The sequence below is a fragment of the Sminthopsis crassicaudata genome, chromosome 1, assembly GCF_048593235.1.
Source record: "Sminthopsis crassicaudata isolate SCR6 chromosome 1, ASM4859323v1, whole genome shotgun sequence".
NCBI classification, from domain to species: domain Eukaryota; kingdom Metazoa; phylum Chordata; class Mammalia; order Dasyuromorphia; family Dasyuridae; genus Sminthopsis; species Sminthopsis crassicaudata.
This window is the reverse complement of record NC_133617.1, coordinates 398,751,133-398,769,025: the sequence shown is the minus strand read 5'-3', so window position 1 is coordinate 398,769,025 and position 17,893 is coordinate 398,751,133. Positions and strand designations below refer to the sequence as shown.

The 17,893-nt window shown below is 32.6% G+C and overlaps 1 protein-coding gene across 4 annotated transcripts in view; it reads left to right on the top strand.

Annotated features, from left to right (window-relative positions):
- The window catches only part of CREBBP (CREB binding lysine acetyltransferase), a 152,105-nt gene that overhangs the window by 10,893 nt on the left and 123,319 nt on the right, over positions 1-17,893 (top strand). For all 4 annotated transcript variants that reach the window (XM_074279993.1, XM_074279995.1, XM_074279992.1 and 1 more), the window contains exon 2: positions 15,895-16,607. In XM_074279993.1, the coding sequence (XP_074136094.1) occupies positions 15,895-16,607 (713 nt within the window). The remainder of the gene's footprint in view (positions 1-15,894; positions 16,608-17,893) is intronic.

The window sequence follows — 17,893 nt, the reverse complement described above, 5'->3', positions numbered from 1 at the left end:
AACTATGATTTAAGAATAGAGATTATAATTCACCTTACAGTGGCTACTAGATGAGTGAAAAAAGAAGGCAAAGAATAGAGATTTAAACGTATTTTAAAGGATAATAGTGTAAGAAGAGTTTATTTGGTCTTTTGATTGCCATGCTGATTTTAAAAAAAAAATTACTGAATTTTCAGTCCTTGTAAGATCTTTTAATGTACAGTATTGTTTAGCTATGGATCCCTTAGTGTGTGTGTGTGTGTGTGTGTGTGTGTGTGTGTGTGTGTGTGTGTGTGTGTGTTTTTTAATTCAGGAGTAATCTTTTATATTTATCCCTTTACATTTCACCAATTTGATGCAAGATTAAATAATGAAAAATAAATTTCACTTTATTAAGTAACATTTCCTCTTTCTTATGTCTGTTTGGCAAAGCTGCTTTTATGTGAATATCTTTTAAATGACTCCTCAATACAACTTCACCATGTTTTTACACAGTAATTATACCCTATAGCAGTTGCGTTGCAAGTCAAATCATATTGTAAATACATCAGGAAAGTTCACCAAAGAAACAATGTAATTATTTACTCCTGCAATATTTAGCTCTTATTTATTTAGTACTTCGCTTAGACCTACTTGTTGAGGTACAGTAGGAGGCAATATATTTGTTATTGTTGTTATTTTAACTCAGAGGAATTCAAACCTCAGTTAGTTTCAATGACTTCCTCAACTAGAATAGGTTACCAAGGGCAATTTGTGCTATTTACTTTCCTTATGAGTCCAGATGTTTATGAGAACTCATTTTAGGAGTATTTTATGTTGATCAATGGTTTTTCAAAGACTTCTTTTGTGCAATATAAATTACTTCCTACCAATTAATTGTTTTCTTTTAAAAAAAAGTTATTCCCATGTTTTTCATTTTTTTATTTCCAATAACTTTTTTAATGTTATGGAAACTTTCTGAATAAGTAATACGTATAGACCAAGAGGTAGCTGAAAGAATGCTTGCAAATGTATGCCTCATTCTCCTCTAGTTTGAATCACTACCACTCTAGAATTTTTTATTTATATTATTGTATTAATTATAAATTACATTTATTATATATTTATATTGTATTTGTTTTTATAAATGTTTTTTGATGCATGGGATCTCTTTTTCCCTGAATAAAACCTTTTTGGGATATATGCTTAGTTATTCCCTGGTTCAAAGAGTATGTATAGGTTAGTGGGGGTTTTTTGTTTTTGTTTTTTTTTTTAAACTAAAATTCAAAGCTGTTTTCCAGAACAATTGGACAAGTTAATAGCTCTAATAGTACATCTGTGTTGCCTGTCTTCCTACATCCTCTTTAACTTGTTTTCATCTTTTGTCATTTTTATCAACCTAATGGCTGTAAAGAAGAACTTCAGAATAGTTTACATTTCTATTTTATAATATTCAAGGTTGGGAATTTTTTCCACATTGTTATTGATAGTTTTCAAAAGAAATGCAAACTGTTTGTTTATCTCTACCTACTTTTCAAATAGCCTTTGTTTTTGTATATTTGTATCAATTCCTTATTTAATTTTGTAAGTAAGACCTTTGTGAGATATTTGTGACATATTTTCCCCCAGCTAACACTCTTTTCTAGTCCTCCATGCATTGATTTTGTTTGTGGTAAAAACTTTTCAATTTTATGTTATCAAAATGATCTGTTTTATGTTTTATAATCTCATGTTAAGAATTCTTGCCCCACCCCTAGCTGAATAAGATGCCTCTTTCCATTCTATTTGTGTTTTTTTGTTTTTGTTTTTTGTTTTTGTTTTTGTTTTTGTTTTTAATGATTATCCTTTTATACTTAGGCTTTATATCCATTTGTAGCTAGATTTGTTTATCTATTTGTAGTAGTATTTGGTTTTATTTTTTGGTCTAAACTAATTTCTTCCAAACCACTGTTTCCTCATTAGTTTTTGTCAAATAGAGGGTCCTTAACCTAAGAGTTAGTATCCTTGTGTTTACTGAGTACTAAATTACTCTTAACAATTCTTCTGGGCCTTTTTTACCTAGTCCGTTCAGTTTCTCTCTCTCTCTCTCTCTCTCTCTCTTTTTTTTTTTTTAATCAAATGGTTTTTGATGATTCTCTTTGATGTAGTTTGAACTCTGATAATGCTGTGACTTCCTATTTATTATTTCTCTTTAAATTTTTTTTTACCTTTTGTTTTTCTAAATGCATTTTTTGTTTAGTTCAATAGAATAAACTTTTAGTTTAGTTAGATGGTAATTATGTATTTGAACTTTAGTGTCACCAATCAGTCATCAGCAATGAAAATCTCTTTATTTAAATCTATTTCTATAAAGAATGTTTCCTAGTTCTATTTATCCTGCCTTTAAATATGTTTTGTAAATTTGGTGTTTCTTTTTCTTGCAGTCAGATGATCATACCCATGTTTGTCTTGTAAACTTTATGAAACCCCAATTAAACATAGTTTACTTAACATTAGTTAGAAAGACTATGTGGTTATTGCATTTACAAGAAAATAACAGAATACTAAATACATTCAATTTGAGTTTTTTAATGAGATTTAATCAAGTTGAATGATAATAGCAGCCAACATAAAAAGCCTGAAATAATTAGGATTTTTCACAAATAAGGAGTTGGGGAAAATTTTTTGGGAAAGACTCTTCTGAATAGGTATCATTTGAAGTTCCTGTTTCAAAGGAATCCTTTTTGGTCATCTTCTATTATGATACAAATGCACTCCATTATACATAGTGGTCTGCAAACTTGAAAGTTCATATTTTTTGAAAGCATATATATTTTATCATTTGATTAAAACTAGCAATTTATAGTTTAAAAAATTCAAGCATTCTTGTCTAAACACTTGAATCTATATTAATACTTTGGCTGCATATATAGTTCATAGAAAAACATGAGATTGTAAAAGTGAGTATAGGGAATTAGTACAGAGTGCCTCAATTCAGGGTAAGAATCCAGTGAGAGAGGTGAGAGTAAACTGTGATATCTTCTGTTTTGGTATATGTGAATTGTTTTTAAGAATATATTCTGTATTCAAATTCATTTCTAATACTTGTTCAACTACAAATGACCAGAAAAAGTTAACCCATTTAGCTGTCTGCTAAAAACATAAATATTGTGAAATTATTCTTTTATTTCTCTATACATCCTAGCAGGACTTTATTTGAACCACTTGGGGAGAAAGTAAGATGGTATCATGTGAGGTAAATGAGTTAAATGAAAAGTAAGTCAGATTCCTTAATGTATAAAGTATAGTATATAATTAATATGAGACTTAATTTATTGCTATTGAATAATACACAAGTTTAAATTTATTAATAGTCATGTGAATTTATTGTATTCAACCTGTTTTCTTGGCCACAATTTCTAACACTAATTTTTTTTTTTCTTTTTCTTTCTTTCTCCAAAGTATCCCAAAGATCCAGCAATGAACTTAAACTCCTGTTTAAAAGTCCTTTTGTGTTCTTCTGTCATAATGTACATGGATAAATTTGTATCTTCATATGTTATTTTTTAAAAAACTGAAACAATTAGATTCCTAATTGGCACAATGGATAGAGTAGTGGGATCTGGAGTCAGGAAGACCTGAGCTTAAATTCTGCCCTAGACACTTATTAGTGGTGTGACTCTGGGCAAGTAACTTAATCTCTGCCTTAGTTTCTTCATTTGTACATTTGAACACTTTCCAAAGTTGTAAGGATCAAATTAAATAATATTTGAAAAGTGCTTTGAAAATCTTATAGCATTAGTGGTAGCTATTATTAGTTGATGGATATTGGCATCAAAAGACCTAAATAATGCTGACTAATAGTTTCTGGAAAATTATTTACATGGTCATATGAAGATAACTTATTTAAATTTCCCATTCATAGCCTTTTATTACATACCAAATTCACATAAGTATTTGTTGAGTTGAAAATCCTTTATATGAGCTTCTAGATCTGCCACCATTATAGAAACTTAATTTCATGTAACAATCTACTTCAAACAACACTACTTGCTCTTACTCATGCTTAATTTGCTTGTTCCCATTTTGGTAGTTTTGCACGTCATTTCTCATTTCTTTCTCCTTGTTAATCTGCTTTTTCTCCAGCATTTATATATTATGTTAATTTAAATTTGTTTCTGTCTTTTGTGTGCTTTCAAATACATCTGTCCCTTTTCCTTGTTTACTTAATTTGTATCTGTCCCCTTTGTTCCCATTAATATAGGTACCAGAATTATTGATTGACAGATAGTGATGTCAGTATAACAAACACTGCTCAGTAAATTGGAGGAAGTCTTTCCTTTTCCTTGATCTAAGTGAATGTATTGTATGATTTAAGACTAAAGGCCCAGTCTTATTTAAAATTTCTGATGTCTCTGACAAATGTCTATATTAGGTTGAACCAATCTTTTGATAATAGTTCTATGTCTTCTACATAGAGGAAAATCTCATTAATTTGTTGTAATCGGGATTAGGCTGATCTAAATTAGTGAAAAGTGCTAATTATAAATTTTTTTGGAAATGTTTTTTTTTTAAATACTGATAAATTCATGTCAGCATGTTGGAGAAATGCTTTGGTGTTGTTAAAATGAATGAACAATTATTAAAGTCATCATGTATTGAAAGTAGGTACTATCTAGAGATCATCTCTAGTGCAACTCTTTAATGAATAAACAAGACTCAGAGAGCTAAATAGTTATTAGTGGCAGAGTTGAGAAGAAGAGTTTGCGTCTCCTGATTGACTCCTGGAAACAGATAACTTATAATTTTATAGAGTTACCTGAGTCATTGAGAGGTTAAGTTATATGTTTTACAAGGGGCTTTTATTAAGATAACCTTATGAGTAAATATAACAAATGGTCATTTCCATTTGACAGAGCAATAATAGTTATAATGTACTGATACATAGAACTCAACATGCTTTATGTACATTTTCTCATTTGAGTCCTACAGAAATTCTGTGAGGTAGGTACTCCCAATATTTTCATCTTCATTTTAAAGATGAGGAAACTAAACTTGAGAATAAATTGAGTTTGTCACAGATGAAATTTGAATTCAGATTTATTTTGACTGAAGGTGCAGGAACACATAACTCTCCATTGCACTTTCACTCAGATTTTCTTCTGGTAGAATCTGAGCTCTTTTTTAGTGGAGGGATTGTTTTATTGCTTACATTTACATCTTTAATCCTTCAATTCCAGATACAAAGTAGGTGATTACTAAATGTTGCCTATAATCACAAATCTAGTAAATGTCAGAACCAGGAATTGAACTGAGATTCTTTTACATGAAGTCCAGCACACTTTCATTCTTTCCACCCCTGAAATAAAATATTAATATTAAAAACTTAAAACATTAAAAAGGAACATCTCTATACACATAGCAGAAGAATCCGCATTTCATATTGTCTACTTTAAAACAAAATAGTATATTGTTAATTCTATGTTACTTTAAAAATTGTACTCAAATTCCTTTCATGAAACATGTTTCAACAGCCTTTTCCCCCCCCATCACTATTGCTCAGAATACATCTTATTCTCCCTTCCCTCCCAATTGAAAATGGGGGGGAGGGAAGAGAAAATCCTTGTTAACAAATAAGTGTAGTTAAGGAAAATGAATCCCCATGGTGGCTACTTCCAAAAATGAATGTCTTTGTACCTTGTTTCCATCACCTCTTTGTCAGGGGGTAGGTAACAGTGAGTAATCTGGAGAAATAATTAGTGCTTTGATCAGAGTAAAGCCTTTCATAGTTGTTTTTCTCTACAATGTTTTTGTTTTTGTGTGAATTGTTCTAGTTTTGCTCTCTTCACTTTGCTAGGATTCCTTGAATATTTTAGGAAAAAATAATACTTTACAACATTCACCTCAAAATTTGTTTAGCCATTCTTTATTTGTCTAAGAAGTAACCTCAGATATTTCTCTCTGCCTTCTCCCTCCCTCCTTCTCCCCTTTTAATACCTGCTTCTAGATTGGAAAATTCATTTTGCTTTTGACCATTACCTCCTCAGTGTTATCCTCTTTCTTAACCCTTCACTTATCTCCACACACACACACACACCCTTTCCCTGTTGAGTTTGATCTATTTCTATGCCAAATTATGTTTGTATGTTCAGTATTTCTTTGTTCATTTTAGATAAGATTAAAGTTCATCCAATGCCCATTTCTGTTTGAATAGTCTTCTCATTCTAATTATAAGTTGTTAATTCTTTACTATCTTTATCTTACTACTTTATTGTATTGCCTTTTTTTATCCTTTTCTTTTCTTGTCCTTTTTAAAACTTAGAACAGAAGCAGTTCAATTCTAGAATTCCTGTTTTCTTAATAACTCCCTCAATACCTTTTTAAGACTTTGTCTCTGAAGGGACATTTGTTTTTTCTTCTCCCTTACCTTCTTCCCCTTCCATCTTCCTATTAGAATGATAATGCTGCCATCATCATTAAGTAAATTTTGTTTTCTAGGTTTCTCTGTTCTCTGTGTTTCAATGCTCCTACTCAGCTCTGTTTTTTTTTTTTCCCTCTGAAATGCTTGAATGACCTGTGTTCTTTTAAAGATCTATTTTTTCATCCATGTTTTGCAGAACAAATTAGTTTTGTTTGCCTTTGCCTTTTGGAATATTACATTCTAGGATTTTTCTGTTGTTGTTTTGTCTTGTTATCATTTAATTTTGAGGAAGCTAGGTGATACTGTAAAGAGTTGTATAGGAAGATCTGAATTCAAATTCCATCCCAGATAGTAGCTGTGTATCTCTAAGGTCACTTAACTTGTTTGCTGCTTCAATTTCCTTCCTTGTAAAGTGGAGGTAGTAGTCCTTATATCTTGAGGTTTTTGTGGGGAGCAAATGGGATAGTTTTAAAGCAATTCACAGATCTTACAAATACCAAACAAATGCTATTTTTGCTAATTAGGGTTATTTTAGTAGAAGCTGTTTTTTATGATTTTCATTGTAGTTTCTTGAAACTGTTTCTTCTAGATGCTTTATAGCACTTTTTCTTTCATTTAGGAACTTTATATTTTGGCCATGGCATTCCTAGGACATTTCCTTTTGAGGTATCTTTGCCATCTGATTCTACTATATTCCTAAAGTTTAACTTTACAATCTTTACAGGATTTTAAAAAAATTGTGGTGTGCTTTAAATGTGAGAATGCTCTCATTAGGGAAAAAAAATAAAGGGGAGAGTATACTTATTTGGTGTAAAATATTTGTGTTTCTGTACTTGCCATACACTATCAACAAATATCCCTTTGTAAAAAAAAAAATCATGAATTTTGGGGAGTGCAGTGATTCCTAAATTATCTCAACTCATTTTCCAAGTCATTTTTTTAAATATCATGTATTTTCTTTTGTGTTTTTTGATTTTTTTTTTTTTTTTGATTTGTTCCAATATTTCCTCTGTATTAGAGAATCATTGATTTCTATTCAGATCTTTTTAATTTTCCAGGGAGTCCATTTTTGGGCAAGTTTTACAATTTTCTCTTTATCACTTATCCTAGCTGCTTATTTTACTTTTAATTCTTTCTTGAAGAGATTTAATTTTGTGTTTCATCTAGGTATAGATAGCCCTTGTGAAAAACCCACTTTCTCTTCCTTACATTTGTTATGAGGTTAGATTGGTAGTATTTTTTGAAATTGATTGATGTTTTATTTGATTTACTCATTTCTCTAGTTTTAGTTCCTGAATTGAGGCATAAAGTGAGGTCCAACCTTCTGTTGTAATTTTTTCTCTGTTGAGTGGGTAGAGATAGGGTTCTTTGATCTCTCCTTGTATCTCTTGTATTCTTTTACTCATTTACACTGTCAGGGGTTAGGCCTCCCCTACAACTTTGGGCTTCTTAGTGTTGGATCTCCTGGAACCTCTGTGGCAACTCTGAGAACTTAGAAGTCCTTGGGCTTAGGCTGGTTGTCTTGATCATCCAGCTTAACCTTCCCTCCTTACATCTTTTTTTCTTTCTTTAAAAAAAAAAAATTGTTTTTAATTAAATCTTTTTATTTTTCAAAACATATGCGTGGACAGTTCTTCAACATTAGCCCTTGCAAGGGGCAGCTAGGTGGTGCAGTGGATAGCGCACCAGCCTTGAATTGAGGAGGACAGGAGTTCAAATATGATCTCAGACATTTAACACTTCCTAGCTGTGTGACCCTGGGCAAGTCACTTAACCCCAGCCTCCAGGGGAAAATAAACATTAGCTCTTGCAAAACTCGTGTTCCAATTTTCTTCCCCTTCCCCCATGTCCTCCCCTAGATGGCAAGTAGTCCAATATATGTTAAATCCAATATATGTATACATATTTATACAACTGTGCTGCATGAGAAAAAAAAAAGCAAAATAAAGTGCAAGCAAACAACAAAAAAAGTGAAAATGCTATGTTGTGAATCACACTCAGTTCTCACAATCCTTTCTCTGAGTGTAGATGCCTCTCTTCATCACTAAACAATTGGAATTGGTTTGAATCATCTCATTGTTGTAGAGAGCCATGTCCATCAGAGTTGATCATTGCATAATCTTGTTGCCATCCTTACGCCTTTCTTAACTACCCTAGGACTTTGAAAATTCTGAGAGTTTTCAAGGCCACAGGTTTTTTTTCTCCAAATGCTCTCTTTGTAAAGTACTTAAGGGTTTTTGAATTGTTTGTTCATAAAATTGTTTTTAAAAATACATGTTATGGATACTTTTTGTTCTTAATATCATTATAATTTCTGTATCTCTTAATTCTCCTTTTCTTATAATAAAAAAAAGAGTAAAATTAAGTGATGCTATAATTTCATCTAACAGTTACATGCAGCATTTCTGACCTTTTTGGTTTTTCCCTTCCTCAAGAGGAAGGTATGTTTAATTTCTTTTCTTGGATCATCATTGACTTTTTAGTTACCTAATTTGGTGCCCTTTAATGATTTTTTTCATTTACGTTACAGTCGTTGTTCAAATGTATTTGTAGCACTTCTCTTGTTATATCAATTAGCATAATACCTAAAGAAAAGATACATTTTGGCCTACTGTATTTGACAGAGTTGTAATTTCCTTATTGTGGTATTTTCTCTGCAAGAACAGATTACACCCCTTCTCACTTGGTATATATGGTTTCCAAAAGTTGCTTTGGTAGAAAGATGTATTATCCATTGGCTTTCCATTGTAGCCAGACTGGTTCTTGGACAACAAACATACAGTTTGTTACCAGGACTGTACTCTTACACCTTAGAGCTTGGGCACATTTGACCCAAAATTTAATCTTTTACCAAATTTTCAAACTAGGGCTACCTCTTAGTCATTAAAAGTAGAAAATTGGTTGAGTTTTTAATTCTTAAAAAGTTCCAAATCCAAATTATGAGAATTTTGTTTAGTGGTGTTTTTATTTGTATTTTTTGTTTAGTTAAACAAAAAATAACATTAAACATTTGCTGATCGATCTATTTTATACTAAGCCCAACAAAAATGAATAGTCTGTGTCTTAAAGGATCTTATAGCCAAAGAAGAATTGATCTTTGTAAAATGCAAATCTAATCATGCTTGTTGCTACCCTATTTAAGTAAACCAGTTCCATATTACTAACTCTAGGATCAAATATGAAATTCTTGATTTGACTTTTAAAATCTTATATAACCTGGTTCCTTCCTATCTTTCTAGCCTTATTATTTTTCTCCATGTACTATATAGGTCTAGTGACACTGGCTTCTATGCCATTTCTTAAATTCTATTTGCATACTTAGGGTTTATATTGTCCTTATAAACCTAGGATGCAAGTCCGCTTCAAGTCTCACTTGATGTCCCCCTTCTGCAAGAAAGCTTTCCTTGCTTTCCTTAATTTTTCCTTCTGAAATTATCTCCAATTTATTTTATTACTTAACTTGGTTGTCCATAGTTGTTTGTATGCTCTCTACCCAATTAGACTAAAAACTCCTTGAGAATGGGGACTGTTTTTGGTCTTTTTATTCTCTGTGCCTGGTACATAGTACACATTTAATAAGTGTTGACTGATTGGCATGTTATATACATAGGTATATACCTCATGATTTTCGGGGAAAGCAAAAATTAGCTGGGACATAAAAAAGATGTTGTTTGGCTTTAGCCTTTAAGGAAGCTCCTTGATATCTCTATTCTGAGAGGTGGTGATGACAAAGGAGTTCATTTCAGACTAGGAGATAGAATACCACCTATTAAAAGCAGCAGAAAAGATCAATTTGGCTAAACTTTAGTGTCCATGGAGTAATGTACAATAAGATTGGAAAGGTAGGGTGAGTCCAGGTTTTAAAGTACTTCATTCTATAAAAATGAAATTAATTAAATACAAAGTCTTCTAGAGAGCTGTCCCTCAAAACAGAATTTTTTTTAAATAGAAAAGAAAAAAATATCAGTTTAAAAAATCTTGACTACTACATGAACTACTGCTTCTGCTAAGGGAAGGTGGCTTTTGAAGGAATTTAAATGCAAATTGGACTAGTTTATATTTGTTCTTGGAGGAGGTACAAAGTAGCTATTAGGAGTTTTTTTGAGAAAGAAGGTGACATGATAACTTATGCATAAGCTCGATCTAGTTCATGTACCAGTAACCCAGTGGCAATGTAGACTTTTATTGATGTAACTACTTTAATGTTAACTATTGCTATGAATAATTTTGAATTTACCTGAGGCATATTATACCAATTGTGGCACAGTTAAAAAGGAAGTTTTACCTAACTAAAGTACAAATTGTGGGACCTTGATAACCTTAAGTTTTTCAGCTACATTTTACTAAAGAATCAGAATTTCTGTTAGGTTTCCCAAGATAAAGATATCTTTCAAAATTATTTAAGAAAAATCTTAGTGTCTGAGTTGTAGAAGATGTAATATTTTTCTGTTTTGTTAGATGTGAGAACCAAAGAAAAAGGAAAATGGGAGATTCCAAAGAAAAAAATCTGAAAATACTTTAATAAAGAATCAAACTAGAGAAGAAAATGATTAAAGAATCCCCAAATTTAGATGATGTTCTGTGACTAAAATACAGGCACATGCCCATATCATATTAATTGATTGTATCAAACACCATATTGACTAAAACTAAGTTGGTAGAAGGCAATTAGTTTAATAGTAAAAATAGTAGTAGTTATGGTGGTGGTAGTGATAGTAGTAGTAGTAACAACTACTGACATTTATATAATGCTTAATGCTTTCACAGCTCCTTGGTGAAATTCTCATTTAAATCTGACAGTGATCTTGTAGGTATGGACACTATATGTGTATATTTTTCTCCCTATCTTGCTGATATATGGTTGTAATATATAATGCTGTGAAATGACCTTGGCTTGATAATATTGTTTCATATTTTTCTGTATTTATTAGAAGTTCATATATCTATGATATTTGTTTTGGTCTACGTCTCTGAAACTCCCATCTGTTGGAGATAGTTCCTCTGTCAATGCAGAAATCTATTCTGCAGTTTATGGTTTTAAAGAATTGCCTGGGGGTACTGAGATGTTAAATTACTTGCCTTAGGATCACAGTCTTGGCCTAAATGAAAATTGAACCCAAGTCTTTTTAAATCTCTAAACCACTATCCTAAGCTTTTCTCTATAATTTGTAAAGCACTTTTTCCACAGCAGCATTGTTGAGTTACACGATGACAGAATGTTAATATGGTCATCCCTATTTTATAGGTCTTCATTTATACTGAAGAACAGAGAAAGAAATCATCTTGTACAAGGCCACACAGGCAGTATAGCATATCATTGTTGTTTAAAATCCAGGTTTCTTTCTGTTATCTGTCTCTGTCTCTCCCTCCTCTCTCTCTCTCTCTCTCTCTCTCTCTCTCTCTCTCTCTCTCTCTCTCTCTCTCTCTCTCTCTCTCTCTCTCTCTCTCTCTCTCTCTCTCTCTCCTTCCTTCTCTCTCCTCTTTCCCTCCATTCCTCATCACCTCCCCCGCTTTAAGAACAAAAAAGTTTTATTAATACTTTTTTCCATCAATCATTTCTGGAAATAACTCCCATCCCTCCCAATTGAATGTATTCTCAAAAAAGAAAGAATGCTACATGATAAAAGTTTTGCATAAGAAAATACATGCAACAGTAACATGTCTTAACAGTATATTTTCTCTGTGTATTTTTCTAATATTTTATCCTAACAGTTCCCTGCCACTGTGTAGTGAAGAGGGACTTTTGTTTTGTTATTTGTTTTAGTCAACCATTACTCAGTCACTCAGGTTCTGTCCTCTCTCTTCAGTTGTTTGCTTCCCGCATCCAGTCAGGCACTTTTCTTAACATCTCTGGTGTAGGCCCTCCCTTCTGTCCTTTGACACTGCCACTGCTCTGGTACAAGCTCTTATTATCTTCATGCTGCCTGGGTTTCTGTAATAGGTATATGATTGGATTTCCTGTTTCAATTCTCCTACTCCATCTTTTACTCAGCACTTAAAATGATCTTCCTAAACTTCAGGGTAGTGACTTTATCATCCTATTTGATAAACTTCAGTAGGTTCAGGATCAAATATGGAATCCTTGGCTCCTTTATTCATAATTTGATCTTCTTATACCTTACTCCATTTCATCTCTCATCTCCTGGGCATTTTCATTGGCTTTCTTGCATGCCTGAAACTCTCTCTCCTCATTTCCCTTGTCTTCTAGCTTCAAGTTAGTCTTAATTAGAAATTCTACTTTCTGCAAGAAGCCTTTTCCAGTTCTTTTTATTCTTAGTACCTTCCATCAGTGATTATCTTCAATTCATCCTATATTTATACATAGGTTTTTGCATATTGTCTTCTCCATTACATCATGAACTCCTTTTGCTTTACTTTATAGTCTGGGGTTAAGCACAGTGCATGGCACATGGTAGGTGTTTAAATATTTGTTGATTTATTAGTTTTTAAATTGCCTAGTTTGGCTTAGAATTAGAATATAACATGAGGATAGTCACTTTTGTTTCCCCCTTTATATCTCTAGGACCTACACTGAGTAAAGGTAGCTAGTAGTTACAAAATGTCTGTTAGACCAATCTTTAGTGAAGAGGGTTGTTGTAAATACTGTATAGAAAAACAAAATTGAAAGAGTTTAGAACTCTCAGTAATGCATTTTCTTCTTCTTGTTCTTTGGCAGAGAACCTTGATTGTATTATATGTTGCAAAGGAGTATTCTATGCCTAGGGGAAGTTGAGAGGTAAAATTGATATAAAAAAAAATAAAACAGGAAAAAAGGGGAAGAGAAATAATATATATATATATTTGTATGTTTGTGTCTTCCTGTGTGTGTGTGTGTGTGTGTATATATATATATATGTATGTATATGTATATGTGTGTGTGTGTATATGTGTTCCCCTGTAACTTTTTTTACTTCGGTTCCTTGGATACTTTTGATTATTATGCAAATCATTGCATTTCCTACCTTTGTATTTCTATAGCAACGTCTTTCACCTTTCAGTTTCTGTGTTAAGAGAAAAAAAAGTAGAAATTAACCTTTTTGAAATACAGTTCAAACTTCTGACTAGAGAAACAACTTGATTAATACTAGTGGTTTTATAAATTTCCTAGTAATCACAGACAATACTTCCTATGATTCCAAACAAATCATTAGTATTACTTCTTATAATTTTGAAAATTGTTCAGCATGGTCAGTATTATGTTAGTATATGCTTTAGTCAACAGACAATGTGATAAACAGGAAATTAAGTAATTTCATAATTTTTGTTTATTTGAATGCTTCTGCCAAATGTTCGTACAATTAAGAAGGACAAAATTCTTTTTTAAAATCCAAATTTAGTTCCAAAGACTGTCCAAATCTAAACTTTCATACTACTTTTAAAAGAGTATTGACTTCTCACAAAATGAAAAATCTCTTTTGTGAAATGAGTTTTGTAGGTATCTTTTCAAAGAACTCATTTACTTGAGATAGACAATTGCAGAAAGTCACTGATTTTCTGCTTAATGTGCCATATGTGCTTGCTTATAAAGTGACTAATGTCCGGCACATAGTAAGTATTTAATAATTGATCTTCTTTATTGGTTGACCCACATCTAGTACTCTGTCTCTGCTACCGTGACTTGAAACTGTCTTTGCAAAGTTTTTAAAATTGGAATCTTCTATCTGTAGATAATGGATTTTGAATGTATTCAGAGACTTGGTATTATTTATGCAAGTAAAGCTCCCTTTGATACTACTAAGTCTCCCTTATCTATAGGCTGTTGGATTTATTTCCCAGGCTAAAAATAAGATAATCATTTTATGTCAGTTCATGAAAGACTTTTTTTCTGTGTATATAATAGTAATCAATGTTTGAGCTATAATTCCTAGTTTTGATGCTCCTTTTCCTCTCCTTACCTCTCTACAAGTCCTTGAAGATTTGAGTACTTTTCCATATGAAGTTGGGAAGCATATGCTGTCATTATTTTCTTTTCTTCTGACTACCTTGTCAGAACTCTCCAATTTTGTTGCTGGCAAGATCAAAAAATGGAGAAACTTCCTGTTCAAAGTGGAGATGTGGCTCACTTACTGAGAAGGCCGAATGATAACTCTTAGTATGAAATTTCAGAAAATAATTCAACTCAAGCATTACCAGAAAAAAACCCAGAAGTTCCATGATGATTTTTTGTTTGTTTGTTTTGAGAACATGTTGGCTCTAGATTTTATCTTGTTTTTAATGATATTTTGTAGGAATTAAAAAAAAAAAGTTTAGATCATTTTTACTAGATGTTAGGAATTTGGATGTAGCAACATTAAATTGAATATTAACTTGGAATTTCAAGGGATGCTTTTAGTTTTGAATTTTGGAAACTTTCTACTTTTCAGTGATTCAAGCCGTAGTTTCTCATTGAATGCATTAAACTGCTGTTTGGAAAAAATTGTCACTGGCATGTTGTGTCCTAAATTTCTTCACTACTGTTAATAAGAAAGTAGAGATGAAAAAATACTTTAGATGTATATTTAATCCACATAGACTTCAGAATAATAGCATTAGTGTTGTTGCTGTAAAACATGCATTAAAAAGTTAAAGTTTTTAAAAATGTTATGGCGTTTCAGAAATAGGTTTTGGAATAGCATGTTTACTTTTGCTTCTGTTAATCATAGATTCTAGGAAAAAATGACTTCAGACATTTCTCCCTTAGCAAGAAAAGATTTAGGTGTTAACTACAAGAAAGCACCTGCAAATTTTAAAAAGAAGAACAAAACAAATTTCAGATATCTGAAAGTTTTGTTTCTGTCATTATTGTGTTTGGCATATCCTTTCCCCAGGTAAGGGGAAGCATAAAACTAAGTAGAAATTTTGACTTTAGGAAATAATGGGGGCATGAGGGCAATCTTGGGAGTGGTATAATAGTGAGTTAGGGGACTAAGGTGCTGAAGAAACTATTCTTTATTGATTGGTATTAGCTATGCAGTATTTTGACTAAGGACATTTAAATATCAGTTCTAAACAATAGCATTTAATGTTGCCATAATTGTGATGAAACATCCATGTTTAAACATTTTGAATAATTCTTTTTTATATAGTTATTTTAAAATATGGTAACTATCTTCAAGTCTAAAGGATTTAGGACAAGGTTTAGTAATTTTGGGGGTTTGTTGAGGGAAGGCTATGTGTGTATGTATACATGTGTGTGGTACATAGAACAAAACTCAAATAGTTGAGATTATGCTAAGATACTTCCATTTGAATTTTTAAAATTAGTCTCTCTGATTCCTATGAAAGGGGAACTGGAATCACCTGTAACAAGTGTAACATGTTTAAATGCAGCTAAGCAATGTATCTTGAAGTGGTTGTGTGTTTTTTCCCCCCTTTAAATTGTGACATAACTACCTGGAAAATATAAAATACTGTTCAATACTTTTTAGTATTCCATCAGTCCAACACACAAACTATAGTAAAAAATTGTACAGTAAAAATTGTAGAAAAATATAATGATTATATGAAATTTATTGTTACTTAGTGTTGTTTCATACCTATTTCTGTTTAATTTCTAGATTTTGGGTCACTGTTTGACTTAGAAAATGATCTTCCTGATGAGCTGATCCCCAATGGTGGAGAATTAGGCATTTTAAACAGTGGGAACCTTGTTCCAGATGCAGCTTCCAAACACAAACAACTTTCAGAGCTTCTGAGAGGAGGCAGTGGCTCTAGTCTAAACCCAGGAATAGGAAATGTGAACTCCAATAGCCCTGTCCAGCAAGGAATTGGTAGCCAGGCCCAAGGGCAGCCGAACAGTGCTAATATTGCTAATCTAGGTGCCATGGGCAAGAGCCCTCTGAATCAGGGAGACTCTTCAGCATCAAGCCTGCCAAAGCAGGCCACTAACACCTCTGGACCTACACCCCCTGCTTCACAAGCATTGAACTCTCAAGCACAAAAACAAGTGGGGTTGGTGACTAGCAGTCCTGCTACATCACAGACTGGACCTGGGATCTGCATGAATGCTAATTTTAATCAGACACATCAAGGCCTTCTTAATAGTAACTCTGGCCATAGTTTAATGAATCAGCCCCAGCAAGGCCAGGGGCAGGTAATGAATGGATCTCTTGGTGCAGCTGGAAGAGGAAGAGGAGCTGGGATGCAGTATTCTGCTCCTGCCATGCCAGGGAATGCAGGCAGTGTGTTGGCAGAGACTCTGACCCAGGTTTCACCACAAATGGCCAGTCATGCAGGATTGAGCACGGCACAGGCAGGAGCTATGACAAAGGTAAGTGTTATGTCCTTAGAATTTTAAAAAATTTTTTCTACTTAATGGTGTGACTTGCTGACAGCCCATTAGCATGGAATATCCTGCCTAATCTTTTAATTATTTGGTTTCTTGAAAAAAACAATGCTACTTGAAATTTTTTTTATTGGAGATTATTTCATAGGAATGGTATATTTGCATATGCAATTATCAATAGGGTGATATTAAGAAGATTTAGAAAAACTAAAACTGCTAGGTCTCAAGTGGCAATTCAGATTATTATTTCCGTGTGAGTTTTATGACATAAGCAGTTGGCCAAATGATGTCATATTATGGATTTTGCAGTGTTATAGTGAGTTTTGAATATAATTGTATTAATGTTGTTTTTGCACAGTGACCTAAATGGGGGATACCCAATGCAGGATATTCATTGTATTTGAAATTTTCTTGTTAATCTAATCAGATATGCAGCATGCAATAAAGATTTATTTAGTTGCTTAACCCCAATTGTCTCAGCAGAAAGAAAAAGAAAAGGAAAAAAAATTGTTTAGATTCTACTCTGAACAGAAGACCACATACATGGCAGGGGAAGTTAACAAAGTCTTGAAAAGACATAGATAGAATCATAGATTTAGATCTGGGAGGAACCTGGAAGGCCATGATGGTTCCTGTTCTCTCCTATTTTGTGATAGAGAGCTAAAATACAAACAAAAAGTAACTTTAATAGATTGTAAAGTAATTTAGAAAGTTTTGAAACTTGAGAGGTTAGGGATAAAAATAGGGATAGGATCTAGATTTGTGATTTCATTGATTAGTAATGCCAAAATTCCCTCTACCAATGCAAGTTGAAACCTCTCAAATTTTTATTTAGAGAGTTGCTTTAGAGCAGAGTAGTCGAACTTGGCAAAAAACTTTATATATAGATGGCCCAAAAAACTGGCCTGAATCTGCACTGAAAAGTGCATGAAACAAAATAAATAAAATAAAACATAGATTATGTTAATTTGTGACCCTCTAAGTCTTTTTTTGCTTATTTCTAAATTAGTGTCCCTTTCTATTTTGAGTTTGACACTTAATGGTCTAGACCATTAAGAGGTTAAGTGGGTCATAGCCATATGTTGGAGGCAGGACTTGAACGAAGGTTTTCCTGGATTTCAAGCCAGCTCTCTTTCTATTATGCTACACTATCTCCTAAGCTTCTGTGAGAGATTTGGAAGATGTCATTGATATGGGGGAGGGGGGAAATCCAGAAGACTTCATGAAAAATGGAGAAAGTAGTGTTTTCTAGAATTTAAAGCTAGAAGGGA